Genomic DNA, 19,745 nt, shown 5'->3' with positions numbered 1-19,745 from the left:
CCCGTGGGGCCACCGGGGACCTCACTGGGGCCACTGGGGAGGGAACCACAGAGACCCCGTGGGGTGACAAAGGAGGGGACACCGCGGGGGGGCCCGGGGGAGGGTAACGGGGAGGCTGTGGGGACAACGGAGGGACCCTGCGGGAGGGGGGGGGCCCCCCCGGGCCCGGTTCCGTACCCCAGCTCCAGGGCCACCTGCAGGGGGGTGGTCTGCAGGGCCCGGCCGGGCAGGCGCCTCCCGCCGGGCAGGGTGATGCTGATGGGGGTTCCCGGGGGGAGCGGGGGATCCCCGGTGCCACCCCCGGTGCCGCCCCCGTCCCGCTGCTCCCCCCGCAGCCGCTCGAACAACCGGAGCCGCTCCGGGATAGGGGGGGAGGCCCCGGTGACCTGCGGAACGAGGGGTTAGTGAGGAGGGAGGGGGCAGGGGAGGGTGAGGGGGGGTCTCGGGGGTCCCTGCGCACCCGGTGCCGTCGCGGGGCTCCCCCGAGGAGCAGCCGCCCCGCGGCGCGGACGGACATGGCGGTGAAGGCTCCGCCCCTTCCGGCGCCCGCCGGGAAGTGGGATCCCTCCGCCGAGGAGGGGGTGAGGTTTAAGGGTTGAGTCCCCGCCCAGGGGGAGGAGTCAAGTGGAACCCAACCAATGAGAGGGGCTGAGGGGCGGAGTCCCCGCCCAGGGGAGAGGGGAGTTAATGAATCGTGTTGTGGGCGGGGTTTAACAATGAGGCCCCGCCCAGGGGCGGGGGATTAAGGCTGTCCAACCAATGGGAGGGGGTGACTGCTACAGTGCCCGCCCAGGGGGCGGGGTCATATATAAAGCCCCTCCTGTGGGCGTGGCTTGAAGGAGTCTCCGCCCCCTCGATGTGTGGCGGGAACGGCCCAACGCGGCGGGAGGGAAAACACCGGGAATGGGGGGGGGGGGGGAATACGGGGGGAAACGGGGGCTTCGGCAGCACCGCCCCCCGCCCTGAGACCCCCCCGGGAATGGGGAAGAAACCCCCAAATCATGAAGGGGGCGGGATGGGGGGGGAGGGGATTTGGAGACCCCCTCAGAGCTGAGGAAACCGCCCCCCCCCCCCCCCCCCAAAACCCCTAAATAAATAAATTCACCGACCTCAGGTGTGTTTGGTTTTTTTTTTTTGGTCATTTTTTTTTTTTCTTGTTTTTTATGTAGATACTTAACCCTACACCTTTTATCAAACATAGATGATGGAAACTAGCAACTAAAAAAAAAAACAAAACAAAAACCAACCAACCCAAAAAAAAAAACCCCAAAACCAACCCAAACCAAAAAGAAATCAAGTAAAATTCCAACTTCATATAAAAGCCGCCGGGAAGGGGGCGACCCTGGGGGGGGGGGTGGGGTTGGGAGGGGGGAGCAGGGTGTTTTTGGGGGGGTGGGGGGGGGGGGCACCCCATCTTGGTGGGCTCCGTCTGTGAAGGATGATCCAAGAGGTGGGATTAAAAAAAGTGATGATTTGTTAATGATGACGAATATATACACACAGGTAGAAAGTCAACAAGAGTGTTCCCAGGGGAGAAAAGTGACCAAAAAAAAACACCCCCATAAAATAAAACGGGTTATTTTTGTCCTCATGAGGGAAAACGGGGTGTGTGGGGGGAGGTGGGGACCCCTCTTTGCTGGGAACAGTCCCGAGATCATCGTAGGGCGAGTTTATTTTTGCCTTTTTTGGCCTCTTTTTGGGGTGTCTTTTTTTTGTTGTTGCCAGCTGGGGGGGGTGGAGGGGAAGAAAGGCACGAGGGGGGGGGGGGTCTCTGCCATTTTTTTTTGGGGGGGGGGTGTCTCTGCCACCTTCACCCCTTCCTCACAGCAGCAGGTGGGTTCAAGCAGCTAAAAAATAAACCAACATCCCCTTTTTTTTTAATCCTTTTTTTAGGGCTTTTTTTCAATCCTTTTTTTAGGGCTTTTTTTCCTTTTTCATGGTTTTTTTTTTCTTTTCTTCCATTTTTTCAGCTCCTCCAAGTTGTTTGGGTTTTTTTTTTTTCCGAGTTCTTTGCATTAAAACTTCTTTTTTATCTTGTTTTGTTTGGGTCTTTTTTCCCCCATTTTTGTTTCTTTTTTCCCCCCCCCCCTCACAGCAACTGGATGGGGCTTGAAAACAAACCAAAAAAAAAAAATTAAAGCCAAAAAAAATGACAAGATTTAATTTAGGAGAAGGTTATGGGGGTTGTTTTGTTGTTTGAAGAGGAAAAAGGGGGGGGAGGGGGGGGAAGGAAAAGAAAAAGATGGAAAAAATCCAAGTTGAAAACGCTGCTCTGGAACAGCGTCCGGGTGTTGGGGGGCATCTGCTTCAGTACCTGGGGGGGAAAAAGGGACGTTTGGGGGCAAAAAAGGGAGCCCCCCCTCTGGTGAAGGGGGGGTCGGGGTCTTTTGAGGCTATGGAAGGGGTCTCTGAAGGGCTCTCGGGGTCTGAACTCGGCGCGGGGGGTCCTGACCAGCACCCCGGCGCGGTTGCCGCCGTCCCGGTGAGTCGCGGGGGGGGGGTCCCATGGTGCGTCCCCCCCCAGCTCCCAGTTGTTCCCTGGGGAGGGGGTTGAGCCCCACGGCCTCCCGGGCACGGGGTAAGGGGGTCGTGGGGGTGCCGGGAGGTTGGGGGGCTGCTTCTCGGGTTGGGGGGGCGTGCACGGAGAAATGCTCTTTGATCGTCCCTTGGTGGATGGAGCCGTGATCCATGGGGGGCGGCGGGGGGGGGGCGGGGAAGGGGACCCCAGGGTGGTCACCGGCTGAGGGGGGTTGGGTGGGGAAGGGGACCCCGGGGTGGTCGCCGGGAGGGGGGGGGTGGGGGGGTGGGGAAGGGGACCCCGGCGTGCTCCACCGAGGAAGGTGGGGGGACGCCGTGGGGAAGGGAGAGGGGGGCGGCGGTTTCCTTGGAGAAGGCGTGAGGGAGCGGGTGCTCCCTGGGGAAGAGGCTGCCGTGGTCCTTGGCGGGGGGGGGGGGTGGCGGGGGGGGGTCCGGCGGGGGGTCCCACGGGGTCCCGTGGGAAGGGAGTCCCGTGCTCCATCGGGGGAGGGGCGAGGGGTGGCGGCGGGGGGGGGATGTGGTGGCTGAAGTTGTTGGTTCGGAAGTTGTTGACGCTCTCCGGGAACTGGGGGACGTGCTCTTTGTAAGGGGGTGGGAAACCCCCCATCCCGGGCAGCTCCGAGGTGCCCGAGGGGCCGTTGTCAAAGCCACCGGTGCCACCACCCAGCTCGAACCAACCGGCCGCCCGGTTGGCCTCACGTCCTCGTGTCCCTTTTCCCAGGACACGGATGGATTCCACGGTCTGGATGGGCTCTCCTGACATCCCCCTGCTGGAGGCGTTGTGGTACCCCAGCGTCTCGATGGGGGCTCCTTTCTCCTCCGTGCTGTCAGGAAGGTCCAAGCAGGAGGAGGAGACCCTGGTCTCGATCCGATAGTGCTCCTCCTGAGCCTCCCCCTTGGGAGCACTGGATAAATTCCCACCCTCACCGGAGTTGTTTTTGGAAAGTTGACCAAAATGCTTCTCCTCGGATGGTTTCCGGGAAGCGTTTTTCAGCATGTTCTTGAATTCCATGGTGGAAGTGGCCGAGATGGAAGAAGCCAAAGATTTCTCCACGCTGGTGGAGGGGACTCTGCCAGCGGGGCTGGAGAGGGGGTTTGGAGAAGGGAAAAGGGAACGGTGAGGAATGGAGTGGGGAGAGTCCGGGTATTGCTTCTGCGAGAGGCCCGAGTGCACCACGGCCTTGGGCAGGGTGTTGTGGTTGGAATCTGGGGTGAAAAACACCTCGTTCTTGCTGGGAGAGGGGGAACCATCCGTGGTGGAGTCGCTGCCCCGGAGGCCGTAGCTCCCGTACATCCCCGGGGAGGAGCCCAGCGGGTCGCAGCTCTCGCTCTGCTCCAGAATGGACCTCATGGACTGAGGGAAGGACGATTTGACACCAAATTCCTGGGATCTTTGAGCGTAGCTGGATAGGACTGGCTGGTAGTCTCCAGTTTCTGAGAGTTTACTGGATTTCAAGATGGATTTGGCTGGTTTCTTCTCCAGGTTCAGCATGGCCGAGGGCGGCGGGCCGGAGTAATCGAAATCCCGGTAATCTTCGTCTTCTTGGAAAGAAGTGTCCGGGTAAAACTTCTCCTGGGAGGAGTCCATTAAAGAGGAAGGGATCTCCAGGCTGTCTGCAGGTGGCTTGTACCGACCGGCCGGAGAGTCTCTGCCCAGGCCAAAGGGCCGGTAGGTGTGCACGGAGTTGGGAATTTCCTGGGAATATCCATCATCCCGGCTCTGCAGAGGGGACCTGGTGCTGCTGGGAGTAGAAGATCCGGGGCTCATGATTTTGGACAGCAGGGAGATAGTGTCAACGTTGCTGGAGGTGGGTTTGTCCATCATCTCGTCCTGGGTGGGCGTCCCGCTCCGCTCGTCGCGCACCGGGGTTCCGTCCACGTTGTCCATGGAAGTGCTGGTGGGACCACGCTGGAAGTCGGAAGCGTGGCTTTCCGTCGGGATGCTGGAGCCCAAGCTGCTGAGAATGGGAATATTCAAGTTGAGGCCACTGAAGCCAGGGTTTCCCTTCAGGAAATTGTGGATCTTCATCTCCAGGCTTGGAGAAGGGGGCTCCGACTCCAGCTTGGCTTTTGGAATCTCCGTGGATTGAGCCAGGGAAGTTTCTGGTGGCAAAAGGGAAGAGGGGCTGGTAGGGTGGGAGGGGGGAAATCCCAGGGAATTACTTGGCGGCTTAAAACCGGAGCTTGAGAGCCCTGGGGTGTGTCCAACAGGAGCCTTGGTGACCGAAGTGGAGGAAACCTCAGCAGTGGATGAGCTTGGAGAGTAACCAAAACTCTTGGATATGAAGGACTGAGGGTTGGAAGGAACATTCCTGCCCTTCAGGCAGGGAACGGCGGCGTTGGCCGGCGAGGCCGAGGTGCTCTGCGCCGCTTCGCCGGGCTGAGCCGTGTTCCCAGCCACGCTCTGCAGCAGGGATGACAAACCTGGAAGGAAAAGTAGGATGTGCTCAGAAACCCTGGGAAGGGGCAAGTCAACTGGAGCCACTGGGAAGGGGAGATCGTGGCGTTTGTGAGTCGTTTTCATAGAATCATGGGATGGGTTGGATGGGAAGGAGCCTTAAAGATCATTTAGATCCAACCCCCTGCATGGGCAGGGACACCTCCCAGCAGCCCAGGCTGCTCCAAGCCCCATCCAACCTGCCCTTCAACACTGCCAGGGATGGGGCAGCCACAGCTTCCCTGGGCAACCTGGCCCAGGCTCTCCCCACCCTCAATGAAGCACTTCCTCTTAATCATAGACCTATGGAATTGTTTGGGTTGGAAGGGACCTTAGAGATCATCTACATCCAAACCCCCCCAAGGTCACTCCCACCAGCCCAGGTTGTTCCAAGCCTCATCCAACCCAAACACCACGAGGTGCAGGGATTCCATGCCCCACGTGGACCCCCAGGACCTGGTACCTTGCAGTGCTGGTGCCGTCTGAGTCTGGGTTTTGGAGAGAGCAGACAAAATACTTTCAGGAGTTATTTCCACTTTGGAGAGAATATTTGCTAAAGGGTTGGAAGGAGCAGATGGAGTCCCCAGGACAGGAGTCTTCAGGCCACTGGTAAGAGCTGTTGGGCTCGTGGGGGTTCCTGGAGAAGGTCTGGAGGCCGGGCTGACACCTGGGATGGAAGGACACAGCATTCAGGAATGTTGCTCATGGAAGCTTTGGAGAAAGGGGGATCAAGTTCCCCAGAGACCCAAGAGTTGTGTGTCAGGGACCCCTCCTCAGGAGAAACCCACTTCCATGTCTTGGGAGACACATTAAAGCTCTAAAACCTTCCAACCCAACACGAATCGGGCTCAGGACCCACCTGTGTTTTTCATGACAGAAGTTAAGCTGCTCAGGATGGAGCTGATCTTGGCCAGGTCCACGTTGGCCAGGTTGGGCAGGGCCAGGGCTGGCGCCGCGACGGGGGCGGCGCTGACGGCCTTGGGAGCGGTGGGAGCCGGGGCTGGTGGGGTCACTGTCACCGGGGTGGTCCCTGCTGTGGCAGTGGAAGGCACAGCCTTGGGGACACTTTCAGTCTTGGGGGGTGCTGGGGCTGGAGCTGGAGCTGCCTGCTTCTCCTTCCGTTCCTCCACTGCAGGGAGAGGGACAAGAAGGCTGGAGCTGTCACTGCGTCCTTGAGGAATTACTCGGGATACAGGATTAGATGTAGGATGGGATCGTGGAACCACGGGATGGGTTGGGTTGAAGGGGATCTGGGAGATCATCCAGTCCCACCCCCTGCATGGGCAGGGACACCTCCCACCAGCCCAAGCTGCTCCAAGCCCCATCCAACCTGCCCTTCAACACCCCCAGGGATGGGGCAGCCACAGCTTCCCTGGGCAGCCTGGCCCAGGCTCTCCCCACCCTCACACTCCACAATTCCCTCCTCATCTCCAACCTCCAGCTCCCTCTCCCACTTTTCATCCCTCCCCCTCATCCCACCCCTCCCTGCCCTTGTCCCAAGCCCCTCCCCAGCTTTCCTGGAGCCCCTTCAGGCACTGGAAGCTGCTCTAAGCTCTCCCTGGAGCCTTCTCCTCTCCAGGCTCAACACCCCAACTCTCCCAGCCTGGCTCCAGAGCTGCTCCAGCCCTCCCATCATCTCCGGGGCCTCCTCTGGCCTCTCTCCTGGAGCTCGATGGGATCCTCATCATTAGTTATGATTCCATGAGTGGTTTGGGAGATGGGAACAATACCAACCAGATCAGGACCTCTCTGCTTGGGGCAGGAGCCCAAAACCCAACAGCACCAAGAAGCCCACCAAGGCCTTTGTGCACCCGTGACATCCCAAGGGATCCTGCGAGGGGCCGTTTGATCCCAAGTGGAATGTCTCCACGGCCATTCCTCTTGCTGTTCCAACCTACCAATGATTTTAGAGGCATCATCCTCCACATCAGAGAGCTCCATGTCCTCCACATCCCGATTATCCGTCACGGGTTCCGGAGACACCACCTTGCGGCTCCCAGCCCCCGGAGAGCGGGAACCATCCTCCTCCCCCATCCCCTGGAAAGGGGACTCAGAGCCCGTTGGAGAAGGAGCATCCATGCTTGGAGAAGGAACAGGAGACTCCTCTGGATCAGGAAGAGTTGCTTTCAACTGGTCCAGCTTCTTCTTTAGGTTGCTCACTCGATTGGCAAATGTTTTATAAGCCTGAGAAAGAAAGGAGGATGGGGCCCACCACAAAAGTGGGAAGAGGAAACCTCTCCCATGACCATTTCACTTCAAAACCCATTTGTTTTTACAAAGATGTTGCTGGTTTGGGGTGTTTTGGTAAGGTTGGGTGCTGGTTTTGGAGCATTTGGGGTGTTTTGGCAGCATTGGGAAGTGTTCTGAGATGGTTGGGGGTGTTTTGGAAGGGTTGGGGGTGCTTTTTGGAGGGTTTGGGGGGGATTTGGGGTGGTTGGGGGACTGATTGTTTTTGCACTCTACTGGATTCCTTCTTTCTTCATCCCACTCTTGTTCCAACTCAGGATTTTTGGGGATCAACCATAACTCCACCTAAAGATCTCACAACATTCCAGCAACGCTCCAGATCTGAGCCTCCCAACCCAGGAATTTTCCCAACCTCTCTTTCGCCTCCACATCCCAACTCTTTTAAACTCCTCCCAAACCATTTTCCAGCCTCCAAAACCCTTGTCAAAACAGCCACAGACATCAACCCATCCCAGGAAGATGGAGGAAAACTCATCCTTACATTTGCAACCACCTTGACTTCCTTGTACTGAGCTTCATAAAATATCCCAGCGTTCTCCAGGGCTTCAGTGAGTGAGGGACCATTTTTCACTTGCTTGTCCAAACCATTGACAAACTCTTCCAGCTTTGAACTGGCTTCTTCAAACTCCTTGGAGAACTTCTTGCCTCCTGTTTTGTCTGTAAGGAGATGAAGGCCAAGGGAATCAGGTGGCAAAAATCGGGTCCTCAACCAGATAATGGGCATCAATCCCAAATTATGTAAAGGTTCTGACACATTAGGAACATCTGGAGTTTCTGTAGAATCATGGGATGGGTTGGAAGGGACCTTAAAGCTCATCTAGATCCAACCCCCTGCATGGGCAGGGACACCTCCCAGCAGCCCAGGCTGCTCCAAGCCCCATCCAACCTGCCCTTGGACACTGCCAGGGATGGGGCAGCCACAGCTTCCCTGGGCAACCTGGCCCAGGCTCTCCCCACCCTCACACTTTAATTCCCATCTTCCATTAATGATCTCAGAGGGGGTGTCTGACCAGCACCCCACCCATCTCCAACCCTCCCACTTCACTTGTTTTCAGGAGCTGGGGTTGAATCCACCTGAATTTTGAGGCCAATTCTTAACGAACCAACTCTGGAACCTTGATGTTTTCCAGACACTGAAGCTCCTTCCTGCCCAGAGTTTGGGGCTGGAATTTCAAACCTCTCTTTTACCTTTCAAGCACTTGAGTGTCTCCGTGCTGCAAACATCCACCCTCATGGTGGAAAGTTGCTTCTCCTTCAGCTCAATCTGGTCTTCCGAGCGCTTGTACAACAGCAGCTCATCAATCAGAGACTGGGGCTGGGGGGGGGGGAGAAACAAAAACAATCCAACAGGAAAAGCATCCTCATCACATTCCAGGGAAGAGGCACATTCCAGGGACTTCAGCATCAGCCAGGAACCCAAACCCCACCAACCAACCAACCAACCCCTCCCACGCTGATTCCTGCTCAGCCAGGAACAAATCCTGGCATTTTTAACCCCAAATCAACAGGTTCAGGTGGATGATTCCTCCAGTTTCCTGTCCCAAGCTTTTTTTATTCCCTTTTTTCCCCTCTCCTGGTGCCCACACACTTGGTCATCACACCACACTCCTCTTGGGGACCTGATTTGCCTTCATTTCTTGCCACCAAACCCCACAGCTCCTCCTTCACTAGGACAACCTGACCCTGCACTTTGCTCAAGAACCATCCAGAACAACCTCAAAACAGGACACAGGGATTTCAAGCAGCTCCTGAGAGGACCAACTGTGGAACAACCAACCACTGGACACTTCCCATGGAGCTGCTGCTGCTGGTGGACACGAGCTACAGAAAAGCTACACCCCAAGGATGAAGAATGGGGAGCAGAACAATTTCTTGCAGACTTACTCTGAATTCAGCGACAATCTTGGACTTCAAAGCAGCTTTTGGGTTGGTGGAGGCTGTTGGGACAAAGAGAAAGGGTCAGGAAACCACAGAACTACACCCTGAGCAACCATCAGTCACAACAGCCAGTTGGGGCAACCAGTCATTTTCAGCCCATGGAGCAGCAGCCCTGGGGGTGTTGCTGCTGGTGACAATTTCCCTCCACACCCCGTGTCCCTCAAGAGGCACCTCAAGGTCCCAGCTCTAGGAATTCTCTTCTTGCTCTTTCTCAATCCACTAGGAAGGTCTCCTGCCTGGTCCCTGCTCCAGCCCTGCTGGGGGGAAGGGACATCCCTGCAGGGGCTGAGCTGAGCCCCTCACCCCAGGAGGCTGCACCTCTCCAGGAGGAAGGGAACCTGAGTTCTGAGGTTTCCACCTCTCCAGGAGGAAGGGAACCTGAGTTCTGAGGAGTTTCCACCTCTCCAGGAGGAGGAGAACATGAGTTCTGAGGAGTTTCCACCTCTCCAGGAGGAGGAGAACATGAGTTCTGAGGAGTTTCCACCTCTCTACAAGGAAGAAAATGTTTTCAACCAGTCCAAACCCCTCTAAAAGAAGGGGAGTATTATTTCCCATCAGTTTCTACATCTCTAAAAGGAGGAGAATATGATTTCTAAGGAGTTTACACCTCTCTGGAACATTCCTGAGGAGGTTAAACCTCCTCTAGAAGGTGGGGAATATGTCTGAGGAGGTTACACTTCCCTGCAAGGAGGGCAGAAGCATTTCCAGTGAGTTTATTCCTCTCTAAAAGGAGGGGGAAATGATTTCTGATCCGTTTCCACCTCTCTACAAAGGAGGAGAAGATTTGTGAGGGGTTTATACCTCTTTTCAAGGAGGGCCAAGTTATTCCCAGAGTTGAGACCTCTCTACAAGGAGAGTCAAATTATTTCTGAGGATTTTACACCTCTATGAAGAGGGTCATTTCATTCCCAGTGAGTTTGTACCTCTCTACAAGGAGGGTGATGTTACTCCTGAGGAGTTGACACCTCCCTACAAGAAACATCACTTCCCAAGTGCCAGACCTGGAGCTGCCACACACAGCCCAGAATTCCCTTCAGCCCTCACCTTTCAAACCTCTCAGACCTTCACTGACATCTTCTTATCACACCAGGGAGAAGGAATGAAGAGTCAAGAGACACTCAATCCATTTGGGACAAAGCAGGAGAAAAGATGAGACAAGAAGCACAAGGCTCAAGCCTTCAGCTGTGCTGGGGGGAGCACAGTTGGGTTGGGGCAAGAAGCTCGTGGTGTTAAGGCAAGAAAGAAACATTTCCAAACTCCTTCCAAACTTTTTTTCGCCTCTCTGACCTCAGGAGAGGTGGGAATTCCACCCAACGTTCCACCTTCAGGCTTCAAGGACCAGCCAAGGCCTCAGTGTGGAAGATTTGAGTAAAACTGGTCTCTTATAAATGTAATTCCTGCTAGACTGCACTGCTGGATGGACTGAACTGGGACCAGTTCTAGAGCCCCCAGCACAGGAAGGACATGGAGCTGGTGGAGAGAGGCCAGAGGAGGCCCCGGAGATGATGGGAGGGCTGGAGCAGCTCTGGAGCCAGGCTGGGAGAGTTGGGGTGTTGAGCCTGGAGAGGAGAAGGCTCCAGGGAGAGCTTAGAGCAGCTTCCAGTGCCTGAAGGGGCTCCAGGAAAGCTGGGGAGGGGCTTGGGACAAGGGCAGGGAGGGATGGGATGAGGGGGAGGGATGAAAAGTGGGAGAGGGAGCTGGAGGTTGGAGATGAGGAGGGAATTGTGGAGGGTGAGGGTGGGGAGAGCCTGGGCCAGGTTGCCCAGGGAAGCTGTGGCTGCCCCATCCCTGGCAGTGTTGAAGGGCAGGTTGGATGGGGCTTGGAGCAGCCTGGGCTGGTGGGAGGTGTCCCTGCCCCTGCAGGGGTTGGATCTAGATGACCTTAAAGGTCCCTTCCAACCCAAACCATCCCATGATTCTATGATGATCTGCACTACCAGCTTCCAGTTCTCTTTCCCCCTAGCACCCAGTTTGCTGTGGAAGATGCAGCATCCACCACCTCCTGCTGCCAAAGTTCTCTCTGTCTTCTCTCCACCTCTCACTCCAGTTTCCAAGAGGTTCCACCAGCTCTTTTACCATCCACAACCTCCACTCTCAGAATGATTTCCATTTCATTTCTTTCAAAACTGCTCCTCTAGCAACAACTCCTTGGTGCTTTAGAGACAAGGAGCTTCATAAATGAGGAGCTTCAGGGATGAGGAGCTTTATAAATGAGGACCTTCATGGATTAGGACCTCCATGGATGAGCTTTATGAGCCTGGAAGATGCATGCTGGCTCCTGCTTTAGTCCAGGTACTGTTCCCACTTGGGGCTGGACCTTCTTCTCTTCCTTGAGAAGGGAATTTTTAGATTAATTCAGATTCATTCTTACTTTGTGATTTCTTCCACGGCTTATTCGGTTGTTTGTTCAGAGTTTCTTTCAGCTGCTTCTGAGTTTTGAAAGTGGTACCTGGAAAACATTTCATTTTTGTTTTTGGCACTCTGGCATCCTGGGGATTCCTTGAAGAATCTGGTTTTGTTGTTTTGGGTTTGGGTTTTATTTTTTTGTAAAGTCAAAAAGAGTGAACAGAAATTTGGTTTAATTTCTAGACCAAGTTCCTTCAGGAGGAGCTGCTGGATGCCCAAGAGAACCTGGGTTTGCTCAGGAATGCAGCAACTTGGGGGATGGTCTTGGAGTTTTAAATCAAGTTTCTGTTTGTCCCTGAACACTGAGACAGTTCCAAAATGCTACAAAATGACCAGAGAGAAAAGGAAAACCAGCACAATTCAACCACGCAGCTCTCAAGGGGGGGTTTTTTACACCAACCAGGCAATTTTCTGAGTCAGGGAACACCTGATTTCCAAGGAATCTGAAGTGTTGTTGTTGTTTTTCAAGCTGGAGATGTCAGAGGGAACATCTAAACCTTCTGTCTCAACATGCAACATTCAGCTCAAGCCTTTTGTCTCCTGCCAGGATGACCCAGCTGCACTGAGGGTTTCTCAAAGCACCTTGAGCTCTTAATTATGTCCCTAAATTAAGCAGAAATGTGGATTAATATCCTTCCAAATATTAGAATAGCATCTAATTCCTGGGTTTAACAGACCACAGGTGTTCCCAGTTACCACCAGCAGCTCCAGATCACTTCAGGATCCTCCCCATTTCTTCCAGCCTCTTTCCTACCCCCTCCAAATATTCATAAAACCAATTCATTGATTAAAACCACTAAATCAGATTCCAAAGTGGAGCCCAGCACCACGTTCAGGGCTGGTGGGATCATTGTACCTTCAGGTTGTGTTTCATCTCAGCTGGAACAACTTCAGCTGATGTGAAAGGATTGAGGGAAATCAGGGAAAGGTCCAAAAAATCAGGTGAATTCAGAGGAATTCTGGTGTGCAACATGTGGCTGCTCCAGAGCAGGAAGGACAAATCCACAGAATAAACTCATTTCATTCATTTGCAAAGAAAGATAAAGGGAAATAAACTTACTCAGAGCTTCCTTAAGTGCCAAAATGGTTTCCTCAGGGTACACGTTTCTGTCCTCCCAGATTTTGAAGATTCTTTCAATGGATTTGGAAACAGATGGATCCCTGTAAAAGGAAGAGCAGGTTGAGGTTCCTTGGTCCCTGCCTGATTTCTTGGGGTTCCAGGCTGGATAATGATGGAATTTATTCAGTGTTTCTAGCAAAACTTTCCAAAAAAAGACCCTTCAGACTCTTCCAAATGGATGGTTTTGGGGGGGGAAAAGGGATTATTGGAGGGGGAGGAAAATAAAAGATGATTTTGCAAAGGTTAATGACCCCAGGCAGAGGTGGCTGAACAGGAGGTGATCAGAGGGGATAAGGTTCCTCAAGAAACAAGTTGTCCTGCTCAGCTCCAAGCAAACATCCCATCCCCTCTGCTCCCAGCTTGGGAGGCAGGTGGTGTCACCTGGAACATGTCCAAAGGAGGGAAGAAAAGGAGATGGCCTGGTGACAAATGGTGTCTTGTGCTCCAGGTGCTTCTGTTTCCAGGAGAAAATGGGATGGAGAAACCTCTCCAAGCATGTTCTTCCCATGCCCCTGGGTGAAGTCTTGGGAGAAATGAGGAAAAACCCATGGCCAGGTGTCACACCAGAGCAGTTGTCACCTCATTGATCACCCAAATGATGAGAACTCCCAGCAAAGCAACTTGAATTCAAGTCCCAGAATGAGCACTCGAGCCTGGACCTGGTCACCACCCAGCAACCACTGCCCTGATGGACACCAGCTTGGAATACTGAACTGGAATTGGGAAGTGGAGCTGCCACCACTGTTCCCTGTGGGACCTGGGTGGCCACTGGCTCCAAACCCTGAGCAGAAGGGCTGCTCTACACCCCTGGATGCAGAAGGAAAGGGGTTTTCAGGAGCATTTGGGTGGGGAAGGACCTTTTGAGGACCACCTGAGCAGCCACCAGGTAACCTGGAGTCCTGCTGGGTTCCCATTCCACTCAGCAACATGTTTTTCTCCTTCCTCCTCATGGTTGGCATCTACTAATGCCATTTCCAACCCCACCTTCTGGCAACTTACACTGACATTTCAGCTCAGGACCCATCCAGCTTTAACCTTTTCCCTGCCTCACGCTACGTTCGACCACCTGCAGCTCCAAACTCTGCTCCAAACCCAATTCCCTGTTCCTACCACGGAGCCAGTTGGGAATTTTACCACCTCCTGCCCTTGAGGGACCAAGTGTAGGTGCAAGATTTGCCCCCTCGTGCCACTTGATGGGATTATTTGACCTAAATGAGCCCCCCCTGGTGCTGATCACCGGCCCGTTCTTGCGCGTCCCTCGGAGAGAAGCTGGAACCCCCAACGTGGTTCAACCAAACCCTTGAAAATGTTGCTGTTTCTAAAGAGTTTGGGACAGGAGAGGTAAAAAACCTGCTGGTTTGGGAGAGGTGAAGGTTACTCACTTGACTAAGGAAGCAGCTTCAGGGAGAACCTCAGCAAAGGTGTCACGAAAGACGATGGCGTTTTTCCTCTTGCAGTTCTGGATGACGTCGTTGGCCAAGTAGAAAAGGTTGAGTCGATGAGGGAAGGCAGCTGAGGACAGGACAGAAGGGTCAGAGGCACCACCCAGAAGAAAAAGTGACCTCAGGGGAAGGTTGGAAGTGAAGTCTAAGGGGTTGGGAGGGGCTTGAGGGGGGTTTTGTTCAGGGTGAGTCCGAGAGCAACTCAAAACGTGGAGCGGGGAAGGGATTGGGGGGTTGGAGGAGAAGCTCAACATGGGCTGGAGCCCAGAAACCCCCCGTGGCCTGGGCTGTGTCACCAGCAGCGTGGGCAGCAGGGCCAGGGAGGGGATTGTCCTCTCTGCTCTGCTCTGGGGAGACCCCCTGGAGAACTGGGACCAGTTCTGGAAGGACATGGAGCTGGTGGAGAGAGGCCAGAGGAGGCCCCGGAGATGCTGGGAGGGCTGGAGCAGCTCTGGAGCCAGGCTGGGAGAGTTGGGGTGTTGAGCCTGGAGAGGAGAAGGCTCCAGGAAGAGCTTAGAGCAGCTTCCAGTGCCTGAAGGGGCTCCAGGAAAGCTGGGGAGGGGCTTGGGACAAGGGCAGGGAGGGATGGGATGAGGGGGAGGGATGGAAAGTGGGAGAGGGAGCTGGAGGTTGGAGATGAGGAGGGAATTGTGGAGGGTGAGGGTGGGGAGAGCCTGGGCCAGGCTGCCCAGGGAAGCTGTGGCTGCCCCATCCCTGGCAGTGTTGAAGGGCAGGTTGGATGGGGTTTGGAGCAGCCTGGGCTGGTGGGAGGTGTCCCTGCCCGTGCAGGGGGTGGGATCTAGATGCTCTTTCAGGTCCCTCCAACCCAACCCATCCCATGATTCTATGATATGATCTCCTCCTGATCAAGAAGTAACAGTGGAATCTTCACAAAACTCAGACCTCACCTAAGGAAAAGCCACTGCAGGAGGCTTCTCCAGCCCACACAGCTCTGCCCTGGGCCCCCCCTTGTCTTTCCTGCAGAAGAGCTTGACCTTGGATGAGGAATCTGCTCCCAGGGAGCAGGGTTGGCTCCAGCACCCACCTGGCACCAGAGCCCCAGCACGTTTGGAAACCTCACACCAGGAATGTTCTGACCTACCCATATTATAGAACCCTTTGGGTTGGAAAAGACCTTGGAGATCATGGAGGCCCAGGAACAACTAATGGATCATTGAGGAAGATGAAACAGAAGGCAGCCTCTTGGGGAAAGTTTTCTCCCCTTCCCACCAGACTACACCAACACCTCTCCAGCAGCAGCGTGTCCAGGAGCCTCATCTCCTGATCCAAGGAGAAGCTTTGGTAGCAACAAAACCACGACAAGCCCAAGGATTTTGGTACCAGAAATGGGTTTTTTTTTTTACAACCTGGACCCTGAAGGTGGAGACACCCAGCTGGGGGTGGGGTGGTTTGAGCAAGAAGTGGAGTGAGGAGCACTCAAGGGTTGGAACTCCAACTGGAACAGTCCCAGAAGGATCTGGAGACACCTTCCCAGCAGCCTCAATCATCTCTCAGATCTTTGTCCCATCAATGTGGGTTTTCTGCAGTTTAATTAAAACTCAGCCCTTGGCTGCTAATTAACCCACTGGTCACTGGATGTTCTTTCTATCCATGAGCAGATTTCAAATCTTAAGAGAATCATGGCACAGGTTGGCTTGGAAGGACCTTCAAGAGCATCTAGATCCAACCCCCTGCATGGGCAGGGACACCTCCCACCAGCCCAGGTTGCTCCAAACCCCACATTAGATCCTTCAACACTTCCAGGGATGGGGCAGCCACCTTTAGGATCATTGAATGGATCATCTGCATGATCTTTAAGGTCCCTTCCAACCCAAATCATTCCATGATCTAAAGATCATCCAGATCCAACCCCTGCACGGGCAGGGACACCTCCCACCAGCCCAGGCTGCTCCAAGCCCCATCCAACCTGCCCTTCAACACTGCCAGGGATGGGGCAGCCACAGCTTCCCTGGGCAACCTGGCCCAGGCTCTCCCCACCCTCAAGACACAAAATAGATCTTGAAGACACAAACCTTGGATTTCAACAACTCAAGGTTCACAGCCCTCAAAGAGGGCAGGAAAACCCAGGGAGAACTTCCAGACACCACAAGGAGCACAGCTCCCACCACCACCTCCACCACCACGAGGCTGACACCCACGGCAGCCAAGGCAGAATTAATTGAGCTCCTTGATTTAGAGCTAATATTTATAAAACAAGATCCATCCCAGCTGCCCAGGAAGGCAGAAATCCATGACAGACCAAAGCTGAGCCCACAAACCAGAGACCCAAGTGGGTCCAAAACACACTTTGTACAAGGAGCTTCACCCTCATTATGCAACTGGCTGTTCCTGATGGGCTTTTTAATTACTCTGAGACCATCTTGGCTTAAACCAGAGAGGAAATACAGGCAAGAAACAGGAGATTCTATAACTGAGCCCACCCCAGCTTTCTGCTCAGCTCCAGGACAGGCACCACCAGCCAACATCTCCACATGGGATGTGTCCAATTTGTCTCCCATTTACCAGCTGCACACGTGGAGGCACCAAAGAGACAACCACAAGAAAGCTCTTGATTCCCAACAGAAACTTCCCATGGGTAAAATGACCAGAGTGTCACCTTGGTGAAACATTTCTGTCATGAAGGGGCCATGGAGATGATCCAAAGCTGGAGCAGCTCTGCTCTGGAGCCAGGCTGGGAGAGTTGGGGTGTTGAGCCTGGAGAGGAGAAGGCTCCAGGGAGAGCTTAGAGCAGCTTCCAGTGCCTGAAGGGGCTCCAGGAAAGCTGGGGAGGGGCTTGGGACAAGGGCAGGGAGGGATGGGATGAGGGGGAGGGATGGAAACTGGCAGAGGGAGCTGGAGGTTGGAGATGAGGAGGGAATTGTGAAGGGTGAGGGTGGGGAGAGCCTGGGCCAGGCTGCCCAGGGAAGCTGTGGCTGCCCCATCCCTGGCAGTGTTGAAGGGCAGGTTGGATGGGGCTTGGAGCAGCCTGGGCTGGTGGGAGGTGTCCCTGCCCATGCAGGGGTTGGATCTAGATGATTTTGAAGGTCCTTTCCCACCCAAACTGTTCCATAAGTCCATGGTATTATTCTGTGGAGCTCCTGGCCAACACTCACACTCAGGACAAGCCCTGACCCAGGAAGGAAGGTGCCAAGAGCAACTTATTTAAATATCAGCTTTTTTTTTTTTTTTCCTTAATAAAAAGACTGAATTCTTTGCCCAACGCCTACTCGTGCTGATTTAATAGCAGATAAAGAACACAAAGGTCCACTTTTTCTCCCCACACTTGACATTTTCCACAAGGAACCACTCTCAGCCCAACACCAGAGAGACAAGGAGCAGGAACTGCCCAGCTCAAAGGTTTCCCACTCCATGGAGATGGACATGCAGGAGGTATGAAGGTTTCACCCCCTGGTCAAGCCCAGGCACCTTCACTGTCATCCAGGCTGATAAAAGAAGGGAAAAAAACCCCAACCAGATATGTGGGAAGTAACCAAGTAATCAGGGACCACAGCAGCTGCCAAGGGTTGTTTCAGCTGGTACCTCAGATAAGATGGTGAGGGAGGAACTTGGACAAACACCAGGGGAGATCCTGGTGAGGAAAACCCTGAAAGGCTTTTCCTTGGGAAGGAGCAACAAGGGAGAAGGGACAGGACCAAAGCAGCATCTCTGGAAGCTCAGCTGCCCGGGGCCAGGAGATGGGAGAGGAATGTGAGCCCTGGAAGAGGCAGGAATCCAGGGAAGAGCCTCTGCTGCAAGAGGATGGAGCTGTGGGAGGATGAACGTTGGGAGTTGTGCTGGTTCCAAGGCTCAGCCAGGACCTGCCCCAAGGAACAAGCAGGGGACAAGGAGCCCTGAGGTCCTGGAGGAACAGCAGCTGTGACAAGAGACATCGAGTCCAGAGGAGGCTGCACATCCCAAGGGACAATGGGAGCTGGGTTCTATTTTGGAGGGGGAGGGAGAAAAGGAGCAGGGAAGAGGATTTCCAAGAGAGGTGGGCAACGACGGTGGGGCAGGATGGAGCAGGGCCAGCTCCTCCTCCCCTGCAGGTCGGTACAGACCAGAGAACAGCCTCAGGCTCTCACCTTCCTCTCTCTAATCACACAGACAAGAACCAACATCCATCAACATCTGGGGGGGGAAGAGGGGCCTCGAGAGAGAAAGAAAAACCCTCCCAAACTTCACAAAAAGGTTAAGCACCAACCGGAGCGACGCTTGGGGATGGGAAACTTCTCTCCCCCTCCCTGCCAAGCTTCTTTCAACTCCTGCAACAACAGGGAAAAACCTCCGGGAGGCAGCGAGACGGCGGAGATAACGCCGCCTTGTTTAGACTCCTGAAAACATTAACTTTCCCACCCGCGGGTCAAGCAAATCCAAGTGTTGGCAGCCGATCCGTGCCCACCTCGGGCCGCGGCGCCCGGGGAAGGGGGACAGGGACGTGGCCTCCTCCCCACAAGGGCAGCTCAGGAAAAAAACACTGGAGAAAATCCCGGCCCGAGCAGAATCCCAGAGGCCGAAGGTGCCACCGCTCAGGCGGCCAAGCCCCACAATGACGGGGTTTGCAAGGAGGCGACGCTGAACAGAAAGCCTGCCCGGGAGCCGGGGCGCCAAGGCGGTTTCTGGGCGCAGAACCTGCGGTTTCAGGTCCCTCTGCCTGAGGGCAGCTCCGTAAACCCCCGGCACGGCCCCCTCAGCCGCCCCCCACATCCCCACGGCGCCCCCGACCCTCGTCTCCTCGCCAGGAAAACGGGCCGGGGCTGGGGGGGCGGGTGGGGGAGCCCCTGCCCGAGCACAACGGTCGCTCCCCCCCCCCCCCCCCCCCCCCCCCAGGACCCCCCAGGACCCCCCGTCCCGCACTCACAGCGGCGCAGCCACTTCATCCAGTGGTAAACGATGGTGCTGTGGTGCCGCTTGTTCTCCAGGCACCAGGAGGAGAGGCCCTGGATGGACTCCATCGTGTTGGTCACCGCCTGCAGCTTCCGATCGAGCGAGGCCTCCAACGCGCCGGCCGAGGAGGAGGCGGCGGCCGAGGAGGAGGAGGAGGAGGCCCGGCCGCCGCCTCCACCGCCCGCCGCCATCTTCCCGCCCTGCTGGGCCGCGCGGAGAGCGGCGGGGCTGCTCCCGGCTCCGCTGCGGGCCCGCCGGGGGCGGGGGCGGCCCTGACGGGGGTTGGAGGAGGAGGAGGAGGAGGAGGAGGCGGCGGCGGCGCCGGTGCCGCCGGGGCGGGGAAGGCGGCGGGGGCCCGCTAGGCCGGGCCTGAAGGAGAATCACGCAGCGGGGGCCGGGCGGGAGGCGCCGCCCCGCTGAAGGGATCGGTTCGGCGGCGCTCGCGGAGGAACTCCCCCCCCACACACACCCACCCACCCACCCCCGTTCCCCCGCTGACACCCCGGTGAGCGGGAGGGTGGGAGCGGCGGGCCGGTTCACCGGGCGGCCCCCCCCGCCGGCAGCGCCCGCCCCCCCCGCCGCCATTTTGTGCCGGGCTCGCTCCGAGCGGCGGCCGCAGCGCTGCCCCCCCCCCCCCCCCCCGCCCCCCCCCCTCCCCCCCCCTCCCCGCGGATCCCTCCGCGCCGGCGCCGAACGAGCGCGGCGCATGCGCAGGACCCGCCCCCCCTCCCTC

The 19,745-nt window shown here is 55.9% G+C and overlaps 2 protein-coding genes across 2 annotated transcripts in view; both read right to left on the bottom strand.

The window, feature by feature from the left end:
- CD244 (CD244 molecule) overlaps positions 1-539 on the bottom strand; it is a 5,430-nt gene extending 4,891 nt beyond the window's left edge. Inside the window, exons 1-3 of the mRNA XM_051641218.1 lie at positions 461-539; positions 178-386; positions 26-33 (exon numbers count right to left, since the gene is read on the bottom strand). Coding sequence (XP_051497178.1) covers positions 26-33; positions 178-386; positions 461-517 — 274 coding nt within the window. The 5' untranslated portion in view covers positions 518-539. The remainder of the gene's footprint in view (positions 1-25; positions 34-177; positions 387-460) is intronic.
- A 1,595-nt stretch (positions 540-2,134) lies between these two features.
- On the bottom strand, positions 2,135-19,465 carry RPRD2 (regulation of nuclear pre-mRNA domain containing 2). Its single transcript, XM_051640973.1, is given in 15 exon segments — positions 2,135-2,376; positions 2,378-2,495; positions 2,497-2,796; positions 2,798-2,967; positions 2,969-4,962; positions 5,439-5,642; positions 5,835-6,104; positions 6,874-7,159; positions 7,704-7,879; positions 8,411-8,537; positions 9,107-9,159; positions 11,532-11,609; positions 12,627-12,727; positions 14,069-14,198; positions 18,987-19,465. Coding segments are annotated over 15 exon segments (4,293 nt in total). The 5' UTR covers positions 19,204-19,465; the 3' UTR covers positions 2,135-2,307.
- Positions 19,466-19,745: the final 280 nt, after the last annotated feature.

The sequence above is a fragment of the Apus apus genome, chromosome 27 (genome assembly GCF_020740795.1).
Source record: "Apus apus isolate bApuApu2 chromosome 27, bApuApu2.pri.cur, whole genome shotgun sequence".
Taxonomy (NCBI): Eukaryota; Metazoa; Chordata; class Aves; order Apodiformes; family Apodidae; genus Apus; species Apus apus.
This window is presented reverse-complemented; position numbering and strand designations above follow the sequence as displayed.